Source organism: Macrotis lagotis, chromosome 1 (genome assembly GCF_037893015.1).
Source record: "Macrotis lagotis isolate mMagLag1 chromosome 1, bilby.v1.9.chrom.fasta, whole genome shotgun sequence".
Lineage (NCBI taxonomy): Eukaryota > Metazoa > Chordata > Mammalia > Peramelemorphia > Peramelidae > Macrotis > Macrotis lagotis.
The window spans coordinates 359,701,542-359,729,112 of record NC_133658.1 but is presented as its reverse complement, the minus strand read 5'-3'; the positions used below and the strand labels follow the sequence as shown (position 1 = coordinate 359,729,112).

At 47.5% G+C, this 27,571-nt stretch overlaps 2 protein-coding genes across 7 annotated transcripts in view; one reads left to right on the top strand and one right to left on the bottom strand.

Annotated features, from left to right (window-relative positions):
* MGAT4B (alpha-1,3-mannosyl-glycoprotein 4-beta-N-acetylglucosaminyltransferase B) overlaps window positions 1-21,097 on the top strand; it is a 53,945-nt gene extending 32,848 nt beyond the window's left edge. For 2 of the 6 annotated variants that reach the window (XM_074212179.1, XM_074212181.1), the window contains exons 2-15: window positions 1,018-1,203; window positions 1,309-1,449; window positions 1,611-1,744; window positions 7,476-7,522; window positions 9,018-9,131; window positions 9,398-9,473; window positions 9,844-9,958; window positions 11,912-12,042; window positions 13,329-13,436; window positions 18,333-18,526; window positions 18,904-18,982; window positions 19,178-19,265; window positions 19,699-19,811; window positions 19,946-20,700. In XM_074212179.1, the coding sequence (XP_074068280.1) occupies window positions 1,018-1,203; window positions 1,309-1,449; window positions 1,611-1,744; window positions 7,476-7,522; window positions 9,018-9,131; window positions 9,398-9,473; window positions 9,844-9,958; window positions 11,912-12,042; window positions 13,329-13,436; window positions 18,333-18,526; window positions 18,904-18,982; window positions 19,178-19,265; window positions 19,699-19,811; window positions 19,946-19,969 (1,550 nt within the window). In that variant the 3' untranslated portion in view covers window positions 19,970-20,700. Of the gene's footprint in view, window positions 1-1,017; window positions 1,204-1,308; window positions 1,450-1,610; window positions 1,745-7,475; window positions 7,523-9,017; window positions 9,132-9,397; window positions 9,474-9,843; window positions 9,959-11,911; window positions 12,043-13,328; window positions 13,437-18,332; window positions 18,527-18,903; window positions 18,983-19,177; window positions 19,266-19,698; window positions 19,812-19,945 lie in introns of all 6 variants that reach the window. The other 4 variants (XM_074212178.1, XM_074212182.1, XM_074212177.1 and 1 more) reach the window with 4 other exon arrangements.
* On the bottom strand, window positions 18,583-23,311 carry LTC4S (leukotriene C4 synthase). The gene is given in 6 exon segments (XM_074212183.1): window positions 18,583-20,927; window positions 21,007-21,088; window positions 21,339-21,409; window positions 21,909-22,008; window positions 23,141-23,257; window positions 23,260-23,311. Coding segments are annotated over 6 exon segments (564 nt in total). The 3' UTR covers window positions 18,583-20,785.
* Window positions 23,312-27,571: the final 4,260 nt, after the last annotated feature.

Sequence of the window (27,571 nt, the reverse complement as noted above, 5' to 3'; positions counted from 1 at the left end):
AAATACTGAAAAGACTGAAAAGGAGAGAGGCCTCGGTTTGGAGAGGTCCAGGCTATTGAAGGCCCCCATAGACCATAGTGGTGTGGGTTGAGCCTTGAAGGGGAGTCAGTAAGAGGCAAGGGCTCCTCCCATATTCCTGGTGCAGTAAGGTAGAGGAGGGCAGGATGCCTTCATTTCCTGAAGCATAGACTATGAAATCCAGATACCTGCAGAATGCACCTCTAGTGAGATCATGCAGGGCCTTGCTTTATAAATACCATCTATAGGAGTGGGCAGATATGGTGGGGCAGGAATATTGGGGTCAGACTCTGGAAGATCCGGAATGCCAGGATAAGGGAATGGAGGCAGAGAGGGTGCCCCTGGAGGGTCAGAGCCTTTGGGGTTGTGACCAGAGATGAGCTGCAGGAAGATCGGGGGACTTGAGATGGATTGGGGGGGGGGTGTTGAGGTCGAGCTTCCAGTTCCAGGGGAGGGGGCTCTGAGTAGGATGAGGTAGAAGGAATGAAAGGGGCAGGAGCAGATGTGAGGAATTTGTGAAGGAGAGAGGAAATGTTCTTTTTTTCTGAGAGTGTGAAACATGGAGGACAAAGACAGACAAACTACTTGATCTATCAATCAACATTTATTAATCACTTGTGTGCTAGAGACAAAAAGCAACACAGGTCCAGCTTCTGCCCTTAAGGAACTTACCTTGCAATTACCTGGGGAGAGGAGAAGGGAAGCAAAGGGTTTCTTACCTATAAACAGATAGATAAACATTTATTAAGTGTTTGTACACAAATACAAATAAATGAGCAGGTCCCTGCTCTCAAATAGCTTCTCCTGGGGGAAGCTGGAAGGGCTGGGTAGGATCAGGATGCAGCATGACTTGGATGGGTCTGTAGGTGACTGAGGAATGGTTATGGAGGCCAGGATGGGGCAAGAGAAGGTCAGGATGTCTCCAGAGTCACAGACCAGGCGGTCCCAATGGCCAGGCAGGAAGGCCTCCCTGGGCTGACACCCTCCTCTGTCCTGCAGGTGACTTGGCAGAGGTGTATCAGCGGGAGTTTTTGGCCCTCCGTGACCGCCTACACGCGGCTGAACAAGAGAGCCTGAAGCGCTCCAAGGAGCTGAACCTGGTGCTGGATGAGATCAAGAGGGCCGTGTCGGAGAAGCAGACCCTGCGGGACATGGATGGCAACCGGACCTGGGGCCACCTCTCTGGTGAGTGGACGGGGACCAGGAGCTTGGCTCCTGGGAAGAGGCGGAAGGGCCCAGATGGGCCTGGGGACCCTGGGTCTGAGCCATCCTCCTTCCCTTCCTCCTCAGAGGACACCAGGCTGAAGCTGTGGAACGTCACCCACAAACATGTGATGCACCTGCCCACTGTCTTCCACCATCTGCCTCACCTGCTGTCCAAGGAGAGCAGCCTCCAGCCAGCCCTGCACGTGGGCCAGGGCCGCACCGGAGGTAGCCAGGCAGGGAGGGACCATCTGAGTCAGCCTGGGTGGAGGAGGAGGAGGACTTCCGGGGGTGTTGGTCCAGGCCAGGGTGGAGCATGGTGGGAAGGGGAAAGCACTGGGGCCAGGGGCTGGGGAAGCCCCTCAGCCCCCATCCCTGGGCCTCTGCAGTGTCCATCGTGATGGGCATCCCGAGTGTTCGGCGGGAGGTGCACTCATACCTGACAGACACTCTGCACTCACTCATCTCGGAGCTCAGCGCCCAGGAGAAGGAGGATACGGTTATTGTGGTGCTGATTGCCGAGGTGAGGGGGGCACCTATGACCGAGGCCTTGGAGGGGGCAGGGGCTGAGAATGTGGTGCAGGGCTGATCCTGCTGAGTGTGCCTGCCTTTCCAGAGGTTACCTGGCTCAGATCTGTGGGGGTAGGCAAGTGTGAGAGGGCTGTGACCTTGACATTGACTCGTCTCCAGGTCTACCAGCCCCAGCTCAGGAACCTCCCCTTCATCCACCCTTTTACTGAACACAGGTAGACAGGGCTGGTTCTTCCTGCAGGCTCCAGGCCTCAGCCCTGATAACATCTTTTATTTTATTTTTTTAAATACTTTTTTTTTCCCAACTACTTAAAATAGCAGTTTTTACCAGTCATTTTTTTCAAAAGGTTTTGAGTTATTCCCTCTCCCCTGCCCTGACAAAAAACAATCTGATATTTAGGTTTTACATTTGTAACCATGAGAACCATAGATCAAAATTGAACGAGTTGTGAGAGAAGAATCCAATCCAAAAGGAAGAAAGAAAACATTAGAGATAACAAAATTACATAATACATATTACATAAGACAACTTTTAAAAATTGAAGATAATAAGCTTTGGTCTTCATTTTAACACCACTATTCTTCTCTGGCTATGAATGGTATTTTCCATCACAAGTCCCTTAAAATTGCCTTTGATTATTGTCCTGCTGAAATGAACACGTCCGTTGCCCTGTGTTGTTGTTAGTGTGTAAAAGGTTCTTCTGTTTCTGCTCATCTCACTTGCACCTGATAACATTTCTGAGACCAGGGTTCGTAGCACAGTTCATCAATAAGCATTTACTAAGGACCCAAGGGATGTTTAGTGATTTGCTGAGGTCACATAGCTAGTCCATGTCCTAGGCATCATTTGAACCCACATCTTCCCTGCTCCTGCATTCCACCCCAGGCAGGGATGGACTCACCTCTCCAGTGTGAGGGCTGCTTGTTCACCTCTGGTAGCTACCTTTTGCCCAATTCTCACCTGTGGCCCTAAGAAGCTGTTGGATGCTCAGAGCTCCCACCCTGGTAAAACCGGCTCAGCTGACGAGTTAAACCGGGCTGAGGGTGACTGACAGGCTCTAGAGGTGTCTGTCTAAGCACGTGAAGACTTGCCCCAGGAGAGTGGAAGCCAAAGAACACCTTATTCCAAGGGCCACGAAGGTGGCCTGGGCAGGCACTATGGACGGCGTGGAGCTGGTCACTCATGGAAGACGCTAAGGTCATTCATCCCCAGCATCCCAGGCCACTGCCAGTTCTCTTGACTTGTCCTTGGACTCTGATGACCTTTGCCTCACTTAAATATAATTTATCAATTTCCTTACTTTCCCTCCCCATAACTCCTCCTCCACGTACTCTGGTCCAGGGACACAGGCCTCTCTCTGCTCCTGGAACAAGACCAGCCCTCTCCAAGGGGGCATTTTCCCTGTCTGTCTCTCATACCTGCAAGTCCTTCTTTGCTCCTCCAAGACAAGACTTCACCCAGTGATGTCATTGGTTCTCTTCAAAAACAAAGGGCAGGGGTGGCTGGGTGGCACAATGGATAAAGCACCGGCCCTGGAGTCAGGAGTACCTGGGTTCAAATACAGTCTCAGACACTTAATAATTACCTAGCTGTGTGGCCTTGGGCAAGCCACTTAACCCCATTTGCCTTACAAAAAAAAACCCTTAAAAAAAAAAACAAAGGGCAAACAACAGCAAGAGCTTGCACTCCAGCTTAAAGTAGCTAAATTTTATAGTCGAGAGGGTGCTGAGCTTTAAATCTGAGTTTAAAATGCTGAGTTTAAATCTGGCCTCAAATACTCACTGCCTGTGGGACCCTGGGCAAGTCACGTATCCTTATTTGCCTGAGTTTCTTCAAGGAAATGTCAAACTGCTTCAGACTCTTTGTCAAGAAAACCCCAAACAGGGTCATGAAGAGTCAGATATGAGTGAAACATCATGGCCTGAAGAAAGGCCGACTTAACCCAAAACCCCTGAGACTTCACAGTGCCTCAGGGACCCCAAGACAACATGCAAACAGTCAAGCTCTCTACCAGAGAAACTGGCAATAGTCAGCAAGGGGAGTGCCTGAATTCAGAGGGAGCAGGAAAGACCCCCTATTAAAGGAAGGTTTTTAGCTGGAATTGATAGAAACCAGGAGATGGAAATAAGAAGCAAAATAAGAGACTTCCAAATGTGGAAGACAGACAGGGAAAAGAACCACTTGGAGAGGGCCAGTCTTGTTCCAGGAGCAGAGGGAGGCCGGTGTACTGTACATGGAGGGGTTATGAGGAGGGAATGTAGGTAAGGTGCAAGAAGACAGGAAAGGTGGGAGGAGCCAGTCATGAAAGCTCAGAATGCCAAACAAAGAATTTTGTATTTAATCCTTCAAGTGACATGAAGCCCCTGGAGATTTTGGAATAGGTAGGTAACCTTGCCACACCTGATCAAGCTTTAGGGAAATCTCTGGATCACAGCATGGGAGGAGGATGTTATGAGGTATAAGAAGGTGGAAAGGTAGGAAGGGACTGGGGGCATTCCATTTATGGATGGCCCTGTCCTCGGGGTCAGTGCCACATATTACCCAGCTTTGGATAACTCCAAAATAGTACTCAAGTTGTCTTCCAATGAATCTCTGAGCAAATCACTTAATCTGTCTGGGCCTTAGTTTCCTTCTGGGTAAAATAAGGGGGTTGGATTAGAAAGCTCCTTAGGGGCCCTTCTAGCTCTACATTTGTGACTTGATTTTTCTTTTAGTCACAGAATTGGAAAAAAACTTAGTGATTGTTATGTCCAACCTTCTTTCTTTTGCAAAAATCCTGTCTACAGTGTCTTTGACAAGTTTTTGTATCTTTTCTTGAGTATTTTTTATGATGGAAAGCTCACTAGCTTACAAGACAGTTCATTCTGAATAACTAATTGTTAGGTCTTAGGATCATTGAATGAATTGAAATTGGTTTTCCTGAAACATCCATTCACTGGTGGTCCTAATTTGCTTTCTGGGGACCCACAGAACAATTCTAATCCCTCTTATCTGTTTTAGGGAACTTGCCTCATTTATTCTTGGATCACCCTTATGATTCATTCTTGAAACTGTTTCTTGGATGAATAAGTGACAGCCTTTTAGCTCTTATGTTCCCCCTCAATCTTCTCTAGGCTAAAACATTTCCAATAGCTTCAACTGATATTCATGTGTCATGGTTTCAAGTCCCCTTCCTATCCTCATTTTTCTCTTCTGGAGACCTTCCATTTTGTAATATCCCTCTTGAAATGTGATGCCCCAAATTGAACCTTAGTACTCAAGATGTGCAGAGTACAATGAGACTGGTCACTTCCCCTTTTCTAATTGCTGCTATTAATGAAAGAAAAATTGAATTTTTTTGACTGGTAAATTACACTGTTAACTTGTATTGAATTGTAGTTGCTAAAATCCTTTGGTCCTTTAAAAAAATTTTTTTATTGCTTCTTGAAAAAATAGCATTTCTTTAATTTTTTTCAGGTTTTTTTTATTTTTTTCACCTTGTATTCCCATTGGAAAAAAAGAAAAAACAAATATGTGCATAGTGAAGCAAAATAAATTCCTATACTGGCCATGTTTGATCCTGTACCCTGATTTAATACCCTCTCTTCGGGAGATAGGGAACATACTTTGTCTTTAGTCCTGCATAATCATGGTTGGTCATTGTGTTGATCAGGGTTCTAGCCTTTCTAAGTTGTCCCCAGGTCTTTTCCATATGAACTGCCACCTGGCCATGTCCTCCCCATCCTGAACCAGTGCAGTTAGATTTTTTTTTTCAGCCTAAATGCCTTGACTTTACATTTTCCTCTCTGGTTTCATCTTCTTGGCTTTAGACCATTGTTATGACCCACATTTTTTGTCCCCTGCTTTGTTCATCAAATGCATTAGTTGTATTTCCTGCCTTCATGTCATCTATAAATTTGAAAAGTCTGCCATTTGTGGCTTTATCTAAATCAATGCTGGAAATGTTGAACCAGGCGGAGTGGAAATTGCCATTTGAGGCCTCCCTCCAGGTGGATCCATTAAATCCAAAGCTAAGACCCCAAAGAGAAAAGTCAGATCATAGATCACCTTTGGGCCAGGTTTTTAACCAGTTGGGCATCCATGTGACTATATCATCCTACAGTCTGTCACATTTTCTGGTTTTGTCCCGAGTTAAGGCATAAGAGACTTTTGTCACATAGCTAGTGTGTTCCACTACAATATTTTGGCACTCCCCTCCATCTGTTTGTTCTTGATGGAGTTTGGGTTGGCTCCTTTCCCTTTCTGCATGCTCACCAACCATCACAAAGTCCACCCTCGTCTCCTTTTTTTGTTTGTTTTTAGCAAGACAGTGGGATTAAGTGACTTTCTCAAGGTCACACAGGCAATTATTAAGTTTCTGAGGTCAGATTTGAACTCAGATCCTCCTGATTCCAGGGCTTGTGCTCTATCCACTGTGCCACGTAGCTGCCCTTGCACCACCTAGCTACCCTCATCTCCTTTTTTTTAAAATAAGGTCATCTCCAGAGCTTGTCACTGGGGCTTGGTGATCTCATCTTGGAGTTATTTGAAGATCCTGAAGTTTTGTTTCTCTGAGCTCTGAATCTTGAATTCGTTGAGAGTGGCAAGCCAACCAGTCATCTGGCCAGCTAGATGGCAGGGAAGGGAAAGTAATAAGCTTTGCTACCTTGGACCAGATGTAGGACTCTGATCCCTATCAACAGCACTCCAAGGTTTAACAGTTGAGGAAACTGAGTCAGAAGAGTGACTGGCCCAGCCTACCATATCTAGTAAGTAAGGCACCTGTTATATGTATGCAAGGCTGCAAGGTGAAAAATGAAACAGCCTTCAAGGCCCTCACCCTCAATTCCTGATGGTTACAGTTCCCTCTTTTTAGCCTTTGTCTCGCCCTTTGATGTTTAAAGAGTCTTCCTGTTGACTGAGGAGATTGGAGCAGTGTTTCCTCTCTGGCATCTGTCCTCAAGCTTACAGGCATTGGATTTCTTCCTTCCTTATCTTTCCTCTTGCTCATGATTTTAGAAGGCCTCTCCACCAACTGCCTAGTTGGTCTGGTGACACGGGATAGTGGGAAGGATACTGAACTGGGAGTCAGAAAACCGAGCTTCAAATCCCAGCCGTGCTACATGCAACTTCTGTGACCTTGGGAAAGTCACCTAAACTTTGTTTTTATAAAAATTAGGTTTGAGCCTCTAAGGTTATATCCAACTCTAATTTTTTTTATCCCATGATACAGTAGTTTTGGCCATTCCTGGCTTCTCAGTTCTTTCCCAAATGAAATTTTTTTAATGGCTTTTTGAATTTTTACAATTCCCCTCCCCCAATCTCCCTTCCCCCACCCCCCACAGAAGGCAGTCTGATAGTCTTTACCCAAATGAAATTTTTTTTTAGTTTTTTTTTTTGCAAGGCAAATGGGGTTAAGTGGCTTGCCTAAGGCCACACAGCTAGGTAATAATTATTAAGTGTCTGAGGTCAGATTTGAACCAGGCACTCCTGACTCCAAGGCCGGTGCTCTATCCACTGCACCACCTAGCCACCCCTCCCAAATGAAATTTAAAAATTTAGTTTAAATTTTTTGCATCTGTATTTCTGTCAGTAGGAGGGGAGAGGGGGGCAGAGTTGGGGGAAAAAGTATTGAAGGAAGGAGACATAACATTCTGGAGACCTGGTCCTTCAGGCATTTTGGGGGTCCCACAGTCTGGGGGAGAAGGGCACATGACTAAGACTGCTTGGTTTTCATTCACAGACAGATACCCAGTACACGATGGGGGTGACTGAGAACATCAAGGCCTTGTAAGTAGTGATACCCCTTGATCCTTGTGAGTGGGGGAGGGCCAGAAGGGACTATGGCTGGGACTGCACATGGACCACTGGGGCTGGGCTAGAGCTAAACTTAGAGGCAGGATCTGAGGGGAAAGGCAAGAGCCCACAAGTTTTTTTGAGGTTTCAGTATCAGGTCTTAGGGACCAAGGCAAAGAAAGACCAGGAGACAGGAGTCTGTGTGAACAGAAGTCTGGCCAACTGAAAAATGGAAATTTTCAAAATACCTTGCTATTGATGTCTTGAACTCCTAAAATAGAGCCCTCTTGAGTGTACTGTAGGAATAAGGTTAGCCCCATGGGAAGGAAGTTGGTTCACCATAAAAGCACGGACCAGAGCATCTCAACATAGCTTCACTCCATCCTTCTCTTTCATTTTCATTTCTTTTTTTTAATAGATTTTTATTGATAACTTCTGTATTTTCTTTGCCTAAATTTCCCCCTGTATTTCTTCCCCTCCTAGAGATCCATTCTATATAACAAATAATTTTTTAAAAGAAAAAGAGGAAGAAAAATAAAAAGTATTAAAATTTTAAAAATCTGACACTGCATACAGTGTTCACATCTGTTTGTACACACGCACATGCACATGCACACCCATCCTCCAAGCCATTCTTTGTTGTTCAAGGTCTGATTTTGCACAGCCTCCTTCCTTTCCAAAATGCTTTTCACATCAGCTTTCTTCTCTGAGCCTGGAAAGCTCTGAAAGGTAAATAAGGCTGGGCGTCAAGTGTAAGGTGTTCATAGGGAACCAGGATGGCTCCTTGATGATTCCCTTTCCATGAGAAATGTGGTAAAAGTGGGAGCAGGCTCAGCCTATCTGCAGGGCTCTCCCTTAGCATCAGGGCTTCCCCCTGCCAACCAAAGCCTTGGGGCATGGTGTGGTGGTGTCCAGTTAGAAGGGGCTGTCTAGCTTCACCCACTAGGCACCCTCACCTGGGGTTCTGATTTAAGGTAGGGAAGGGTCCTTTTGATTCTGACCCACCCCACCTCTGTGCTCTGGCAGCCCACGAACCTCCGTTGTGGCTGCCTCCTATCAGAATGGGCAGCTCACTTTGGAATATCCTTCCTCCCTGTGTCGTAGGCAACACCATCAGGACTTTGACTGTTAGAGTTCTTCTGAGAGGGAGAAGAGGCTGGTCCTGAACTAGAGTTCCTCCTGGTAGGGTCCATCCCTACATTCCTGCCTCCTCTTCTCTCCAGGACTTCCCTCCTCTCTGGGGCCAGATTGATAATAAATATTTGGGGACCATATGCCCATCCTGTTTTACGTAGCCTCCTTCTCAGTAGAGTATAGTAAAAAGACATAGGGACTGGGTTCAAATCCTGCCACTTACTATCTGTGTCACTTTGGCTCAGTCACCTAACCTCCTTGGGCTCTGTTTCCTTATGTGTAAAATGAAGGAATTGGACTAGATGGTCTCTGAAGTTCTTATTGGTTCCTGATCTGTGTTCAACCCCCTCTCCAGGTTCCCTACTGAAATTCATTCTGGCCTCCTAGAAGTCATTTCTCCTTCTCCACACTTTTATCCTGACTTTTCTCGACTCCGGGAGTCCTTCGGAGACCCTAAGGAAAGAGTCAGGTAATCAGTGCAACCACCCAGTCCCTTCCCGATTCCTCTGCATGCTCCTTGGTTTTCCTCATCTGGAGTATGGGGATGCAGTCCATGCTGGGGGTCCCAGTAGGGAGCTGAGCTGACCCTTAGCCCAAACCAGAGACCCCTCTCCCTCCCAGTAAACCCAGGACAGAGATTCCCCCATCATGGGATTACCCAGAACAGGTTTGACCCTTGCTGGGATCCAGGGTCCAGGCCCCTGACCTTCTGGCCACTCCTCTCCGCTCCCCCAGGTGGAGAACCAAGCAGAACCTGGACTACTGTTTCTTGATGATGTATGCCCAGGCCAAGGGCATGTACTATGTCCAGGTCAGCAGCGGGAGAGCTGGGTGGAGGGCAAGGGAGGGGAAGTCCTTTCACTTCTAGTTTGTATCCACTTGGGGTTGAGTGTGGTGGGAGGAGATTTATAGGGAGATGTTGGAGAGGGGCTCTGGTTCTGAGGATGGCAGCTGGAAAGTGATCCTGTGTCTAGTCTGCCAGTGAGGAGGCAGTATGGGAATCCCAGTATAGTCCTGGGCAGGATTGGGGCAGAGCCAGGGGTTGGGGAATGAGGAGCCTGACACCCCTTCCCCACCACACACACACACACACACACACACACACCCTTATTCACTCATGGTGAAGGAGAATGGGGAGGGGTCAGCTTCTGAGCCTCCCTCCCCTCCCCTCCCCTCTGCAGTTGGAGGATGACATTGTGGCCAAACCCAACTACTTGAGCACCATGAAGAATTTTGCTCTACAGCAGCCCTCTGAGGAATGGATGATCCTGGAGTTTTCCCAGCTTGGTTTCATTGGTAATGAGCGCATGTGCCCCTGCCCTGATTGGCCCCAAGGCCAGTTTCTCCATTTCCTTCTCCTCTTCCTCTTTTTTTGCTTTGCCTCCAGGTCTTCTCTTTCTCTTCCTCCTCTGTCTTTTCCTTTTTTTCTTTCCTCTTCCTCCTGATTTTCATGTGCTAGATTTTCATGACTAGATTTGGAGTCCGAGGTCCTGAGTTCAAATCCCACCTCTTGTCATTTATATCATTTATAACTCTTCACTTCTATCTACCTCAGTTTCCTTAACAGTAAAGATAATAAAAGATAAGGAATAATATAATGCATATCATCCATGAGAGAAGGAAATGGCGAATTATTCTAGTATCTTGGCCAAGAAAATCTTGTAGACTGGATGGTCCGGGAGCCCAAAGAACAGGACACAACAGAGCAACCGAACAACAGTATAATGTATGGGATAATAGGATAAGGAATAAGAAGATATATCCTTTCCTATTTAATGAAGAGGTTGGTCCCAATGGCCTCTGAGGCCTGATGACACTACTCTATGATCCTTTGCTTCTTGTTTTCTGCTGTACCATCTGTGTGTTCCCACAGGTAGTCTCTGGACCTGCCCAGAAAGACAATTAAACCCCATCTCATCACAGACAGTCCTAGGGAGTGACACACAAATCCTGTCTTTGGAAACCAATTCAACACATGTTTCCAAAGCATACCTTTGTCCTGGACCAACCAAAGTCAATAAACTCACTTCCAGGAGCTCATAGTTAGTAAGATCATAAAGTATACTGGATAGCAGAATGACCTATAGGTCTTAAAGCTCCCCCATACTCACTCACTTAATCATTAATGGAGGGGTTAGGTGGCTCATTGACTAGAGCACTTGGGAATCAGGAAAACCTGAATTCAAATCTAGCCTTAGACTCGTGTGACCTTGGTTGCCTCAGTTTCTTCATCTGTAAAAATGAGGAAATGGCACACTACTCCAGTATATCTGTCAAGAAAACCCCAGTAGAGGTCACAAAGGGTCAGATGAAATTGAAAATGACTCAATAACAACGATTAATTATCACCAGACACTACCACCTGCTGGGGATTCAAGGACAAAAATGACAGGGTTTCTGGGCTCAAAAGAGCTTAGGTTCTACAGGGGAGGCAGCATGGCTATGCGGAGGCAGCTGTTGGTACAGGGGACCAAGCACTGGGACAAGAGTTGGGAAGACCAAATTAAAAATCTGGCCTTAAGACACTTACCAGCTGTCTGGACAAGGTGCTTTATTTCTGTCTACCTCAATTTACTCAACTGTAAAGATAATAAGAGATAAAGAATAATATAATGCATGTTATCCACTGGGGAAGGAAATGGCAAACTATTTAGTATCTTAGCCAAGAAAATTCCATGGGTAGGAGTGTCCAAAGAGTAGGACACAACAGTGATCAAACAGTGGTATAATGTACGGGATAATAGGATAAGGGACAAGAAGATAAAGAGAGTTGTTGTGAGGATCAAATAAGATACTATTTGTAATGCTCTTAATTAGCAGGTGCCTGAGCACATGGGGATAGAGTCTCCCCTCCTGCCAGCCCCTTCAGGACCAGCACACCCTATCCTTCTACAAAAACCCCAGGACAGGGTTCAGGAGGAGGTGGCTCCCGGCCATTCCTTGCCAGGTCCAGCCCCTCACTTGGCCCTGCGCTGCATTTCCTTGCCCTCCTAAGAGGCTCCCAGGTCATTCCCCCTTGGCTCGAGAAGGAGGAGCTCATGACTCCCAGAGGCAGCCTGCTCTACTGTTAGATTAATACCATCTTTAGGAAGTTCTTCCTAACACAAAGCTTGATTTTTGCCTCTGGGTAACTCCCTCTGTTGTCCCTTGTTCTGGTCTGTGGGGCAAGGCACAGGCACCTTGGCCTCCTTTCTGTTCCCGCCACTCCCCCCCCCCCCCCAGCTCAGGCAATATCGGTGGTCTTTTCAGGGAAGATGTTCAAGTCTCTGGACCTGAGCCTGATTGTGGAGTTCATCCTCATGTTCTACCGGGACAAGCCAATTGACTGGCTTCTGGACCACATCCTGTGGGTGAAGGTCTGCAACCCAGAGAAGGATGCGGTGAGTAGGAGGGAGGGGCTGGAGACTGAGCACCTCACCTTTCCCTTTTCCAGGAGGTTGGCCTGTGGGGCATCAGTCTCTGTCCTCTTGTCTGTGGGCATGATTTCTTTAAGCTAGGATTTATATAGAGCTTTAAAGTTTATAAATATATAAGTTTATTCTCAAAACCCTTTCTGGGAGTTAGGGGCTATTATCATTCCCATTTTTCAGATGAGTTCATGTAGCCCAGGTCCTCCTACCTGTAACAAGGAGCTCAAACCAATGGTAGAACATGAGGCCTGGGCTAATTAATCTCTGCTGATTAATCAATTAATTAATTGATCAGAGTCTTCACTAATGTTTGCCTCATAGTTTCTGAGCTATTGGCTGTAAGCAAGGGGCTTGAATCGTTTACATTCTCCAGAATTCCTTACTGATCATGTACCAGGACATGCACACCTCAGTTCTTGGACTAGTTCCCTGCCTTTAACCAAGGGTCATGGAAGGTGAAGAAGGACTGGCCTCTTTACCATCCCAGGAGTAAGGGCTGGGACAGGTTTTTCCAGAACACTGACTTGTGGGAAACACCGAGCTTATCCCCAGCTGTGGGGAGGGTGTGTGCTGAGCCACCTGGAAGGGGGGAGCTGGGGGGCTACCTCAGTTCTGCTCCAGCTAGCAATGACCTTTAGTTCTGTTTGCCCACCCCATTGATCTGTTTGCCTGGGCTGTCTGTGTAACTTGCCCTTCTGATCATCTATCTCTTCTGTTTGTCCCATGTCTACATCTGTCTCCTCCCTGTCTCCTCCCTAGCCACCTCTTCTTTCCAGCTATCCACTTGTGCCTTATCTGTCTGTCCACTTGTCCATTCCATCTGTTGTCTAGTTGCTGTCTGTCCACATAGCTTGTTGTCCTCATCACCTTTGGTTTCCATACACTGTTCAAGAGGTAGTTTAATGGTTAGAAGGGTGAATTGGAGAGCCAGGAAGATGAGGAGGCTTCTAATCCTCTTCCTGACATGGATACACTGTGTGAACCGTGGCAGAGCCTTCGTTTTCTCATCTTAAAAATGAGGACAATACCTACTTCAGAGAGCTGTTGTGAGAGACAAATGAGATAAAATATGTAAGGGTTTTTTACAAGCTTTAAATCTCTAGAAATGCCAGTTACGGCCACCACTATTCTTATATATCTATTATGTTTTTGTCCGTCCTTCCACATGTACCCACCTGCAGCTCAGTTCTTCTGTGTCTGCACCATCTCTCTGACTCTCTCCTGCTGAAGGTAACTTTCCCTCTCTATCTGTCCAGAAGCACTGTGATAGACAGAAGGCCAATCTTCGGATCCGTTTCAAACCTTCGCTTTTCCAGCATGTGGGCACCCATTCCTCCTTGGCTGGGAAGATCCAGAAACTCAAGGTACACCTCTGCCTTTCTTTGGTAATGCCTCTTGCCTTCTGTCCCTTCGTTCTATTCATTTAGCTCAGAGATGCAAGGAATAGAATTCTACCAGAACATAGAGAACAAGAAGGCTGAAAAGATAAGAGTGATTGCAGGAGGAGGCCAGGTAAAGGGGAGTCTGAACTTGATTCAGTAAGCAATAGAAAGCCACTGAAGAATTTTGAATAAGAACAGTATCATGATCAGACATATATTTGAACGATTAGTCTGGCAGTGGGGTGAGAAGTGAGTTAGAGGTAGGTAGATCTATCTCCTAAGCAGCAGTCCAGGCTGGTGGCAGAGATGTTGGCAAGGCTGGTGTGGAACCTTCCAGAGTCCTAAGTCAGAGTCAGACATTTTCCCAAGAGACCTTCAGGTTTCCCTGTGGTCACAGCACTGAAGGCCAGAAACACTTTGCTGACTCATTCCTTCAACACTCATTACCTTGTGCTCCAGCCCATCTCCCATGATCTCTTGCCCACTCTGAATACAGGCTCCAAAGAGCAGTCAGAAGACCTTGGAGACCTAGACAATTGTCGTCCCTTCCAGGTTTCAGTTTCCCTCTCTATAGCATGAGTGGATAGACTGGTTAGTCCTGGAGATCTTTCCTGGGATTCAGAAAGAAAAACAACTCATCGGGGTGGCTAGGTGGTGCAATGGATAGAGCACCGGCCCTGGAGTCAGGAGTACTTGAGTTCAAATCCGGCCTCAGACACTTAATAATTACCTAGCTGTGTGGCCTTGGGCGAGCCACTTAAACCCATTGCCTAGCAAAAACCTGAAAAAAAAAATTAAAGTGAAAAACATAACTCACCCCAGGGCCTGGGCTAGAGCAGGGCTGAAGGCTGACCCCTTTCCACCTCCATGTCTTGCAAGGTTCCTCTTGTGTCCCCACCTTTGAACCCATTACACATAGGACATCTGTCTGGCAGGGGCCGGGATGCATGTCCTGCCAGTCATTTTCACTTAACTCTTGAAGGAAAAATAGGAGGACCTAGCCTGACCCAGGGTGGTAGGAGAGGAAAGGAATGTAGACACCAAGTTCCCAGAAACATTAGCTGAGCTAACAAGTTGTGGTATTCAGGACAAGGAACTGGAAAGGAAAAACAGCCTTGAGCTTCTACACTCACACCCATCAGGCTGATGAAGAGAAGATGGGGAAACAGGCAGGTTTCTCTGCTGCAACTGTGAATGGGCTTTACTGTGATTAAGACTGATTGGGAGATATGCTTTGAAAGATCCAAGATTCCTCTTCCCAGGATTGCATATACATCAGGGAAATTATTGACAGCAAGAAAAGATCCATGTGCCCACACTGACCCTATCTGCATTCTTTATGAAAACAAAAAAACCCAAAGAAAATATATCCACAGTGATTAGAAAATGTGGATGAATAAATTGTGGAAGGTAATGGAATATAAAGAAGGACAAATATAAAGAATTCAGAGAAACTGAGGAAGACTTGTATGAAGTAATGTACATATACAAAGAAAGTAAAACTAAAAGATAGGTACACTGATGATGTAAATAAAGTTGATGTGGAGAGGCAGCAAATCTCAGATCAGATACAGTAATCAATCTCAGGAACATACTCAGTTAAAGGACACCTCACTCCGTTGTGTTAATAATTGATAAACTGACTCTTCTGGGCAGTGTCCAGGTGTTTGTTGGGAAGTAGATGTTCCACAACAATTGTATCTATAATTTTTTTTTAAGTGAAGTAGAGCAAAAGGCTGAGGCTGGCTGGCCCCTTCTGCTCCTCAAGACCACCGAAAAGATGGCCATCCAGACCCTTAGACTGGGAATTCTTTTAAAAGAAGGGGGTTCATTGATTCCATCCACACTCCTCCCAATCTTCCTCAAGAAGGGGAATAAGAGACTGAACCTGCTTCTGGCATTACCTTGGTTTATAGTGAGGAAAAAAATACCCACTGCCCCCACCCCCCAGATTTTCTAAATAGCTGCAACAAGTTTGCTGACATATGGGATGGAACCTCTTAAGAACAGTGGCATTAAGTATAGTGGTTTTAGGGTGGTGGTGGGATGTGTAAGTCTAGGTGACCATTCCTCCTCTCATTTTTTGGTTTAGCGCTCACATGTGTTTCACAATTGGTCAAGAATGTTTGCACATCATCTTTAAAGGTCACCCAGTCCCAGGATGTCAAACCGAAATAGAAACAGATCTGTGTTGATTTAAAACATCACAAATTAGTATTACCCATAGTGTATTATATTTTGATGTATTTTAAAAACATTTCCCAATTGCACTTCAATCTGATCAGAGCAACATTTTGAGGGCTGTGAGTTTGCCACCTGAATTCTATTTCAACTCATTCCTGAGCAAAGAATTCTACTAGAACTTGTTGCCAAGTGACCAACCAGCTTCTATTTGAAGAGCACTGTTGATGGAGAGCTCATTACCTCCCATGGGAATGCATTCCACTTTGGGACAGTGTTAGTCATTGGGTCTTTTATATTCACTATTGAGATGAAAATGTCTTGCAGTTTCTGCTCAATGGTACTTTTTGTGCCTTTTGCAACCGGATGAACAAGTCTCTGACTGCCCTTTAGACCCTTGAAAACAACTATCCTCTCTTCCTACTGAAGTGTTCTCTACTCCAGTCTGTTTTCTTCAACTGAGCCTTGTTTGGCCTGGTCTGTAGTCCATTTAAGTATCCTAGTCATCCTTGTAGGCTGGTTTGTCAAAGTCCTTAAGAACTGAAGCCCCTAGAACTGAACCTAGTAAGAGTCTGACCACAGTGGAGAACAACCAGATTATTCCCTTCCCTTGTTCCAGACCCTCATGTTGTATCTGGGACCATCAGAAGTCCTTGGTGAGTGTTACTAGCTTTTGTAAATTTTGTGCTGGGGTCACCATAGAGCTGAGGTCAAGGTAAGGCATAAGGGGCAGGACAGATAATGCAGGGGCTTGGTGAGGTCTCAGGGTGCCTATTGTGGTTGGATGAAGGCAGCATAATGGGGGGCACTGGGCCAGTAATTCTGGCTTGTCAGTCTTGGGGACTAGAGTCTTTGAGCTATGAAAGTCAAATAGAACCAATAAAAGAGCCCCAGCTGGCTAGATTCTCTGTACTTTGCAATGGGTTCTCTTCTGGTCCATTTGGCACTCAAAACATAGTCCTTCAACTGGTAATGCCAAGCTTCAAGGCCACTTTCATTGTCAAGGTAAAGGCTTTCATTAGCAGTTCACTTATAGAAACGCAGAGGCCTCAGGGTCTTAGTTGACCTTCTCTTACCAAGACTATGCCTTTAACAACAAATGGTCATTTGGGGCTTCAGGCAGCCTTGTATTTGGGAAGTCATGGATTAGATCCTTGTCAAAGAGCTGTTGAACTTAGAGAACTTAATGGGGAGAACCACTTTTCCAGAACCAGAAAAGAAAATGGTAGTTTCAGTATGGAGCAGACTTGAGTGTTTTTGTAGGCAGTATAGAAAGAGCCCATAGACAAGGAGAGATTGAGGACAAAAGAGAGATTGTGGGTATGCTCTATGAGCAAACTAGTTCCAGAAAGGTCAGGAGGCAGTGGGATCTAGGGGTTTGGATGATGAGGGGTTGGGCCTTGATAAAGATAAACTCTCAGGTGAGAACGGTCACCTTGATACCGGCAGGACCATGGCCAGGAAGGCCGTGGTTGAGTCAGTGCCCAAGATCCTGAGACTGGCTCTTACCAGAATGATGTAACCTTGGCCTCCCTCCATTAGGTCTCTCCCTTCTGCAATCCATCCTCCACACGTTGCCATATTGATATTCCTAAAGCCCAAGTTTGACCTTGTCACCTTGGTGTTCAGGAAGTTCTAGCATCTTCTTCTTCATCACTTTTGTAATTCATTACTTTTCTCTGGCATTCAAAGCCTTCACAGTCTACATTCAGCCTCTTTCCTCAGAATGATGATACGTAATTCTTCAGACTTTGGCTCAAGTCAGACAGGCCTACTTGCCATTCTCCATACAGAAGATGCAGTCTCTCCTCTTCACACTTTTCCCTTGGCTATTCCCCATGCTTGGGACTTCCTTCTTTCCTTTTCTAATTAGAACCTCTAACTTTGAGCACTATTCTTGGCTCAACTCAAATACTACTTCCTTCAAGAGGACTTTCCTTTCAAAAAAATTATTGATATGTTTTTTTTACATCATCTTTATTTTCCTTTGTATTCTCCCTCTTCTCTTGTAACAAAATGATTTAAATTAAAAAATAAGAAAGGGTGACGTTGGACTCAGGAGGACCTGAGTTCAAATGCAACCTCAGACACTTGGTATATGACCTTGGCAAGTCAACCCCAGTTGAGAGAGAGAGCGCCAGTAAAACCAATTAAAGTATCAAAAAATATGTAACATCCAATATTCTCCTTTGCAAAGGAGTCTGGGAATGAGCTGGAATTTTTCAGGAAGTTCTTCCTGTTTACCCCAGTGGTCAGTGCTTCCCTCTCATAAGAATCTTTATTTTCTATTATTTTCTTATCTGTACAAATGATGGTAAGCTCCTTGAAGGCAAGAAGAGTGTCTTTTGTCTCTGTCTTCCCAGAGCTAGTGTGATGTCTAGCACAGAGTGGATGGTGATTAAGTGTTTGTCTATTGATTGACTAAAGGGATCCTTTGAAGTCATCCCTGAACCTTCAGGGCCTGCCCTTTAGGTAGGGGCTGGATCCTGAGGTTATAGGTCTGAGGGAGGCGGGGTCAACAGTATCAGAGGAACTTCGGCTAAATATAGGGGAGACCCTGACCTCTCTAGACATTGTTAGGCTAGAGGCCAGGAGAGATGAGCCCTGCCTCCCCCCCTGGGGGTTTCTTCTGTGCTGGGGCTTCCTGCTCACTGTGTTGGTCTTGACACATTCTCCCTACCATCTGCTTGTGTCCAGGACAAAGATTTTGGTAAACATGCCCTGAGAAAGGAGCACATGAACCCCCCTGCTGAGGTCAGCACTAGCCTCAAGACCTACCAGCATTTCACCCTGGAGAAGGCCTATCTGCGTGAAGACTTCTTCTGGGCATTCACACCTATAGCTGGAGACTTCATCCGCTTCAGATTCTTCCAGCCCCTGCGCCTTGAGAGGTCAGTGCCCCCCCCAGCCCCCTGCCCCCCAGGGAAGGGGCTCATCCCTCATCAACTTGGGAGCCCCCCAAAACCTCACCCTGGACATTGCATCCAAGACTGATCTGGGAGTGTTTCCCTGTCCCTGCCTCTCTCCCTCTGTCTCTGCTTCTGGAGCCTCTTTTGGGGGCCTGTCTCTCTGTGTACCCCCTATCTTTCTCCCTTTCTCCTTCTGGCTCTGGCTCTGAGTCTTTCTGTCTTTCTCTGTCTCTCTCTTGTCTTTCTGTCTCTGTCTCTCTGACCCTGTCTCTCTGCCTCTGTCTGTCTCTGTCTCTCTTTCTGTCTTTTTCTCTGTGGGTGCCTCCGGTTTTACAAACATGTGAATCTCTGTCAAACAGGTTTTTCTTCAGAAGTGGAAACATTGAGCACCCCCAGGACAAGCTGTTCAACACCACAGTGGAGGTGTTGCCCTTTGATGTGAGTAGCTTGGTGGGACAGGCAGGTGGGAGGGACAAGAGAGAGCTTTGGTGGGTTGATGGACAATGGAGAGGCCCAGGGTTTGCTTTGGACAGATTACCTTGGGACCCAACGTGGAATCACTTCTTCTGTCCCTATCTCCCTGGCTCATCCATGATGACCATTTGCTCCCTGTTCTTGCCCTTTGCCCTCCAGAATCCACAGTTGGACAAGGAGGCCCTGCAGGAGGGCCGAGGGGCCACACTCAGGTATCCCAGGACCCCAGATGGCTACCTCCAGATCGGTGAGTAGGTCCAAGTCAGGAAGATGAGTATGAGGGAACCTCAAGGACATCTGTTTCACTTAGATAGTGGGTAGAACCCTGGACATGGATAAGAAAGATTTTACTCCATATCCAACCTCAGATAGGGGACGCACTAGCTGCGTGGCATATCATTTCACTGCTGTCTGCCTCAGTTTCTGCATCTGTAAACTGGAGTTGATGATAGCCCCCTATCACCAGGGTTGAGAGGATCAAATGAGACATTTGTAGAGCATTCCTTAGAGTACCATAGACATGCCACCTCTTATTCACCACTTGACTATGAGGAAGGGATTGGTGTCCATCTTGTAGGGCTGGTTTCTCTCTGCTCACTGCTCCCAGCTGGGCCCTTTTTGAGGTGGCCAGGTAGGGTTAGGGGCTCTCAGGTATATCCATGAAGTACTTTTCCACTCAGGTTCCTTCTCCAAGGGTGTGGCTGAGGGTGAGGTGGATCCAGCCTTCGGGCCTCTGGAAGCTATCCGGTTGTCCATCCAGACCGACTCCCCAGTGTGGGTCATCCTGAGTGAGGTAAGAGTCCCTGAAGGCCTCTCTCTCATTTTGCTCTATACATCATGGTCTTTGGGAGGTCCCCATATCTCTGAGGCCTTTTAGCATATGTCCTTCCAAGGTCCCCCAGACCCTCACCTGCTTTGTTCTTTCAGATTTTCCTGAAAAAGGCTGATTAAGCATTGGAGGGCAGAGGGAGCAGAGCTTTCAGGCTGCACAACCCCATCCGGCCCCAGCATCTCCCCAGCACCCTGTGGGGAGCCTGTGCCCATGCTCCAGAAGCTAGCAGGGTACAAGATCTGGAGGTGACAGGACCAAAGACAGCCCTGGGGGCAAAGGGTAGGATAGGGGAGGTCTCTCTGGGGCCTCCCTTCCTCCACTGCCCTTGGTAGAGTGGAACTGAGTCACACATGGGGCTGCTGGGAGTGGGGGAAGAGCCCCATGGCCCCAGGCCATCTTTGGCGCTCACCAGTCTGATGTGGGCGGGCCCCATGGGGGTCTCTAGTCCTAAGGAGCTGGTGCTATCTCCTTGGGCTGGGCCAGGCCTGGCTGGGCCAGACAGATGGGGCCCTGGGACAGTTAAGGATACCTGCCCTTTATCCCTTCCTCAGTGGGGCCAAGGAGCCGGGGATCAGGGTGCCTGGGTCCCCCAGCTGGGCATGATGAGGGGTAGGGGTGCCAGGGGACAGGCCTTTCCTAAGGTGCTGCCCAGCCCTGGCCCCTGGCTGTGCGCTGGCGGAATTGGGGGCCTCTCTGGGCTTAGGCGGCCGTACACTGGAATGCATCATACTACTCTAATGTGCTGTGTTTTTTATTATTGGATACATTTGATTTTTTCACGTATGTCGATATATAATTATATAAAACGTGAATTGTAATAAAAGTTTAATTCCGTTTCAAACCTTGTTGAGTGTCTGCATTATACTTCCCTCTCCATCTCCCAGGCCAGGATTCTCCAACCATACCTCTGTCCTCCTGGAGTCCCTCCCCACTTCCTACCCCATCACAACCAGCCACTGCAGCCCCCTCAGGATGGTGGTCTTTAGGGAGGCTGGAAGAAAGTGGAAGGTCAGACCAAATGCAGCCAGAGCTACCAGCAGCCAGAGGACACGGGCACTGAAGTAGAGGGGGGCCAGTCTGTGGAGTGGAGGGGTAAAGATCAACACGAGGATGCCCCCTCGGCCCTTCTGCCTCCCCACCCCGAGTCCTGGCTCACCTCCCGTTGGCAGAAGCGGCATAGCCACGGAAGTAACTGTACCGGGCTCCCAGGTAGAGCAGGCCACAGGCAGCTGCCGTACCTTTTCCAGAGAAAAAATAGAAGTTTCTGAGCCCCTGGAAGAGAGTGGGGGTCGGGGCACCCAGCAACCTGATCCTGTGCATGAGCCCAATGGGGTGACCCGCAGCAACCTCACCCATGGGAGTGCCTGGTGCTGAGGAATGCCTTCTGTGGCTTGGAGAGCCTGGGAGTGGGCAGGGGGCCTGGGGGTGGGGGGAGCCTCTCAGTCTACACCCAGTGCCCCCTGGTGAGCCTGGAGGAGAGCCCCATACCTTGATGGAAGAAGATGCCCGCGACCCAGAGGACAGCCAGGAACAGGGGGAAATACTCGGCACAGTTGGCCCTGCAGCAGGAGGTAGGGGGAACGGGGCAGGAGGAGGAGGATGAGGCTCAGAGTTGAGCTTGCCTTTCCCCTCTCACCCAAGACCCCTCTCCCCACCCTAGGTCTCTGTTGGGGCAGTGAAGGGGGCGTAGGAAGAAGCTGGGGGGCTGAGAGCCACAGGGGACTATGATTCTGCCAATCTTGGTGGTCTTCTTTCTCTCAGGGCTGTGAAATGGGGCTCAGGGAAGGGTCAACTCTTAAGCTTCTTTCTATATTCTTAACAGCAAAGAGGGGTTTGGGTAAGGGAGGTGGGGCCAGGGACAGTGGTCTAGCTCTAGGACCCCCCTTCCCTCTGACCCAGAAGGCCAGGCCCCCAGAAATCCCAGGGCAGGATCTGCTCCATCAGTCAGGTCTCAGATTTAACCCCTCAGACCTCAGCTGAGGAGCTGGCCAAGGAGACCTGGACATGTTCCCCGATCCTGTGCAAAGCCCTGGACACACACACATGGAGAGTCCTTACTGAGCTCGGAAGACCCTCTCAAATTCAGGGGGGCCGGTGGTGGCTGGGGGTGACACCTTATATCTCCTCCTCGCCAGGATCACCTGCCAGGAGAAGTAGGCTGAGGAGGAGAGGAAGAGAATGGGTCAGTTTTCCAGCCTCCCTGGACCCGATGGGCCTCTGGGTCCCCTCACCAACACTTGGGGCAGTGGGCAGGGGACTTAGCATCTGGTCCTCCTCCTGTTAGCAATCTCTCTTTAGAGATAGCATCAAGTTCTCTTGTTGCCTCATAAAACTTCTGTTTTCTCAAAAAGGCTTACCCAAGACAGAAATGAGTTTGTCATACTGAGCTCGGTCAGAAACCCTGGTGGGATGGGGTCAGCTCTCCCACCCCCTGCCTCCAGGCTGCCCTGGAAGACCTCCTAAAGGAGAAGGGATCTCCCGAGGATCCTGGGCACCTTCCTGGTGACGCCTTGATGTACAGCTACACTGTGGACACACATTTGTCTCCTGCAGGTGAGCCCAGGTGGACCTTGCTCTTCATTTGGTTTGCAAAATTTAGTCAAATCACGGAGAAGTCCTGGCTGGGTCCAGATGTGCTGGAGCTGTGTCTCAGCCTAGAGCTCTGGAGGGGCTTGCAGGGTGAAGAAGACGCCCCAGGGCTCTGTGCTGGAATCCCTGGCTCACCCTCACTAAAGTCTTTGAGGAGAAGGCTAGACCAAGTCTGGAAGACCTAGGTTCAAATTCTGCCTCCAGCATGGAGGCAAGTTACCCACAGTCTCCAAAGAAGGCTGAGGAGTTGGTGCTTTCCTCATCAGGAATTCCCTCTCCCAATGAAATCTGGTCTCTGGGCCAGCCATCCTTACCTTGCCCCTCCCCTCCAGCCCCCCAGCCCAGACCTTAGTGGGGAGACCCCAGTGATCTTGCCTTAGACACTCTTCTGGGGTCTTTCCACCCCTGCTGCCCATGGGACCAGACCTTGGAGGCTACCAGTAGGGCTGGGGAACTGGATCAGACTGAAGTCCATGTGTCTTTGTTCAAATAGCCACATAGGGTGCCTCCCCCCCAAGTCACCTGGCTGCAGTCCCATTCCCAGGTCTCCCCAATTGCTGCAGCCTCCTCTCCTGCTAGGCTTTGGGGGGCTCCCCTCCCCAGGGGGCCCTGAGGTCTGAGGGCACCAGCTTGGCCAGCAGAATGCTCCAGCTTGATCCTCCCTGGACCCCCAGGAGCAGGGCCTGGGGTCTGAGCCTCACCTTGCAGCAGGACTCCGCAGAGGGTGACCGTGGCCAGGAGGGCCACCTCCTCATGGACCCTGTGCATGGTGGCAGCGGGGCTGGTCCGGAGCCTTGCTGGCCCTTTGTCAGCTGGCTTTTAAGGGCCAGTGGGGCTCCACCCAGCTGTCTGCTCTCCACCCCCACATTCATTTCATCATGGAGCTAACCACTCCTGTCTCTTCCTCCTCTCCCCTTCCCCTCCCATCTGCCTCGGGAAGCCCATCCTGGGGGAGACATGGAAGGGACGACAGAAGCAGGACCTGGCTGTCCTCCCTCCCACTCCCAGCCTGGCCCCCCACTACAGAGCACATTCCACAGAGGATTTCTCAGATTGAGCTCTCTCAGCTGGTTCCCCCAAGCCCACCTGCAGGCCCATTCCCCTCCCTTTCCTCAGCCCGGGTTGCCCCTCCCAGAGCCTCCTAGCCCTCCTGAACCCGGAACCCCAAACAGACAAGGACCTTTGGGCCCAGGACTTCTCTGGATGAAAAAATGAACAAGATCCAAGCCCCACAGAGAGATGGGGGTCCTTCCCTACAGATAAGGAAGCTGCTAAGCCAGGGAAGATAAGCACCCCATCCCACACTCCACAGGCAGACTTGCCTCCTAGAAGGCTTCCAGAATTAACTGCTGATCGTCAAACTGTTCAGGGCAGCTGGCTGTCAATCAATCCATCAGCAAACAGTTGAGACCCCACTAAGAGCCAGGCACTGTGCCACATGCTGGGGCTAGAAGTGTGGCGAGCAAATGCCAGATGCGTTCAATTACTGTGTTGTATTGGGTGAGGTCTTGGGGTAGTGACCTGCCCAGGATCACACAGCGAGTAAGTGTCCGAGATCAAATTGGAACTCAGGGCCCCCTGACTCTATCGCGCCACCTAATTGCTCCCTCAGTTCTTTTTAATCACCAGCCACTGTACCCTCTTGTCTGTAAATGGATTTCCCTTCATTCCTTTGTCCTGGACTTTTCTCTGACAGTACTTCCTTCTATTAGCCATGAGACTGCTATCTCTGGAATAACTGGTGCACCCTCTTCTCTTGCACCACACCGATGGCACCTTCTCTTCTCCCCCCCCCCCCTGTAGTTCTGGGTGCTCTCTGTGGTTGAGCTCCCTCTGGCCACTTTCAGACTTTCAACAGTCTCTCCTCTGAAAGTACATGGAATTAGTGCTTTCCACTCATCTAGATGATTATGCCCTGGGCCTCTTCTCCTTTTCCCAAAGGTTCAGCTCCTGGCTCGCAGTCTCCCTCCTCCAGCCCAATTCCTACCCATATGCTTCAGCATAACCTCCAGTACCTAGGCTTCCTTATTTCCCAGGGCCCACTCCTTCACTGGACCACAACCACACAGAAACGCACACCAGACCTCACCATTAACCCCCAAGAGTGCCATTCCTTTCATCTAAATTCCAACATTCCTCTATTTGATCATCACCTCCCTTCGAGCCGCTTCTCCATCTAACTAAACCTTCTCCCTCCTACTTTCTGGGGCAGTACCCCAGCTCTGACTAGGCTTTCTTTCCTCCTTACCAGTTCAGTCTTGAAATCCCTTTTCATCCCTTGTCAAACTCCAGCCCTAAATGACTCCCACTGAGTCCTCTGCCTCTAATTCGTGGTACAAGAAGAAGCATATAACTGGGTCAGTTGAGTACATTATAAATTCATGCCATCCACCTTAATAGGGCCCTCCCCGAAACCACAAATGCTTTTATTTCTCCCTAATTGATTCCTTATCTCTTCTGTTCCAGAAGCTATTTCAAACCTCTTCTACTCTCCTCAAACCTAACTATTGCCTCTCCCCTCTCTGACACATATACTTTCTCCCTTCCTCCCTATCTTCTCTGCCTGTCTTCCTCTCCTCTCCTGTCCCCCCTCTCCCTCCTTGTCTTTGTCTCTTTGTCTCCCTCTCTCCTTGTCTGTATTCTGTCTCTCTCTTTTTCTCTAGACCCTTTTAAAGCCTCCAGTCTCTGACAATGAGGTGACCCTTCTCTTTACCACGGCCAGCCTCTTAACATGTGTTCTTCCTCCCAATTCCTTCCACTTCTCTTTTTAAAAAAAAAAATATTTTTATTCCTAACTTGACAACCACCAAATAAAATGGGCAGTTTCATATATAGAATAGAACAGAAAGAGGATCACCATATGGAACTCCCAGCTCTCTAGTATGTACAGTTTGCCTTTCTTTAAGAAGTTCAGCCTATAGCTTTCAAAGCTGTCCTTGTCTTTCTGATCTGTTCTCTTTTCTATGGCCTCAATGGCCCTTTTCTCTTTCTATTCATTTCTTTTTTTTTAATGGTTACTCTTTTGCTAACCCCCTTTCCCTCTTACCAGCTACTCCCTTCTGCAACACATTGTAGAAAAGGAGAGTCCTTGAAACAATTATGCATAGTCAAACAAAACAAATTCCCATGTTTCCCCCAGAAGTACTGAGTCCATAATCTCTGTTAATAAAAGGGTTTATGCTTTCTTATGAGTCCTTTTGTTGACCCTGACATTAGATTTTTTTTTTTGTCATGGGATTAAGTGACTTACCCAGGATCACACAGCTAGGTAATTATTAAGTGTCTGAGGTCCGATTTGAACTCCGGTCCTCCTGACTCCAGGGTCAGTGCTCTAGCTGCCCCCATTGATTAGATCTTAAATTGTTTCAAAGTTCTTTTTCCTTGTGTACTGGAGGTTCAAGTCTATTTTGTGTAAGCCTCTCTTTATTGGTGGAGATCGATTACTTGATGGTCTCGGCAAGGTTGGTGAGAGCTTGGGAGAGGAGAAATCTCAGGCTTTGGACTCCCAGCTTCAAGGGAGGGATGCTTGGTTCTAACTTCTCTTTTAGGACAAGTTCATGAAAGGAGAGAAAGACCAGGAAGAAGCGGACCCTTCAGGAGCTGATGCTCAGCCTGCTACAGTAGAGACTTTGGGTAATTTTTACTTGGATGAGATCTGGGACTTTCTCAGTTGAACCAAAATATCTTCTTCCCAATGGGATATAGCTATTTGCGTCATGTATTTTCTGGAATATTCTCATCTATATAACTTCTCAGATTTCTATTTGTTATTGTCTTGGATCATTTTTTTTTTCTATTTGCTATGAGTGGTCCACCATTTGGTAGAAAGGGGAGACAAGCCTTAAAGTTCTGGGCACTCCTCCATTAAGGAATAATGAACCAGAGTGAAGTTTGAATCTAAAATTATTTCCTTCACAATATTTAGGGAAGTGAATAAATATAATTCTAGACTGGTGCCTTTTCTCTGAAAAGAGAGCAGAGTGGCCAGTCCCAGGTTCCTACACCTTTCATGGCAGGAATCAAAATCTACTTTGGAGAGGAGTAGGAAGAGTCATGCCTCTATTTCAGGGATAGGTGGTGAGGGGGCGGCAGGTGAGGCACAACCTCACCTTGCCTCTGATTGTAAAAGGTTGAGTGCCAACACCTGGCTCAGCTCTGCCTCACCTGCCACCTCCTCATCACACATCCTTGTGAGTCCACGTAGTCACATCTAGGTAGACCCATGTGGACCCATGTATGGCAACACAGATACACAAAAACTACCCTTATAATGTGGCTACTATATAAATGATTAGTTAAATTCTGGTCAGTTCACTCTGCATCAGTCATATAGGTCTTCTCACTTTCTCTGAAATTAATAATTTCTTATGGTGAAATACTATTCCATTATATTTGTACAATTTTTTTAGTTTTTTTTTTTTTGCAAGGCAAAGGGGGTTAAGTGGCTTGCCCAAGGCCACACAGCTGGGTAATTATTAAGTGCCTGAGACCAGACTTGAACCCAGGTACTCCTGACTCCAGGGCCGGTGCTTTATCCACTACGCCACCTAGCCGCCCTGTATAACAATTTCTTTAGCCATTGCCCAATAAATTAGGCATCCCTTAGTCTCCAATTCATTGCCATTACAAAAAGTTGCTATAAATGTTTCTCTACCTTATAAGTCCTTTTCCTCTTTCTTTGATCTTTTTGGGGTATAGGTTTAATAAGAAGCTAAATTGAGTGACTTTCTGAACATGGTTCCAAATTATAACATTCTAGAATGCCATAATTCTACCATCAGTGTATTAATACCTGAAGCCCTCCCAACAATTGTCATTTTATTTTTTTGGTCATCTTTGGTTGCTTTGAAGAGAAATCTTAGAATCCTTTAATTTGGATTTCTCTAAATATTAGTGATTTCAAACAATTTTTTATGTCTATGGAAAGCTTGGATTTTTTCCTTTCACAACTGTCTATTCATAACCTTTAATTATTCATCTATTGGGAAATGGCTTTCATTCATATAAATTTGGAAACAGTTCCTTTTATGTCATAGATATGAGATTTGAATAAGAAAAATTTTCTACCAATTGTTTTTTCCTTATTGCCTATTTCCTTTCTCATTTAACTGTATTTTCCTTGTTTATGCAAA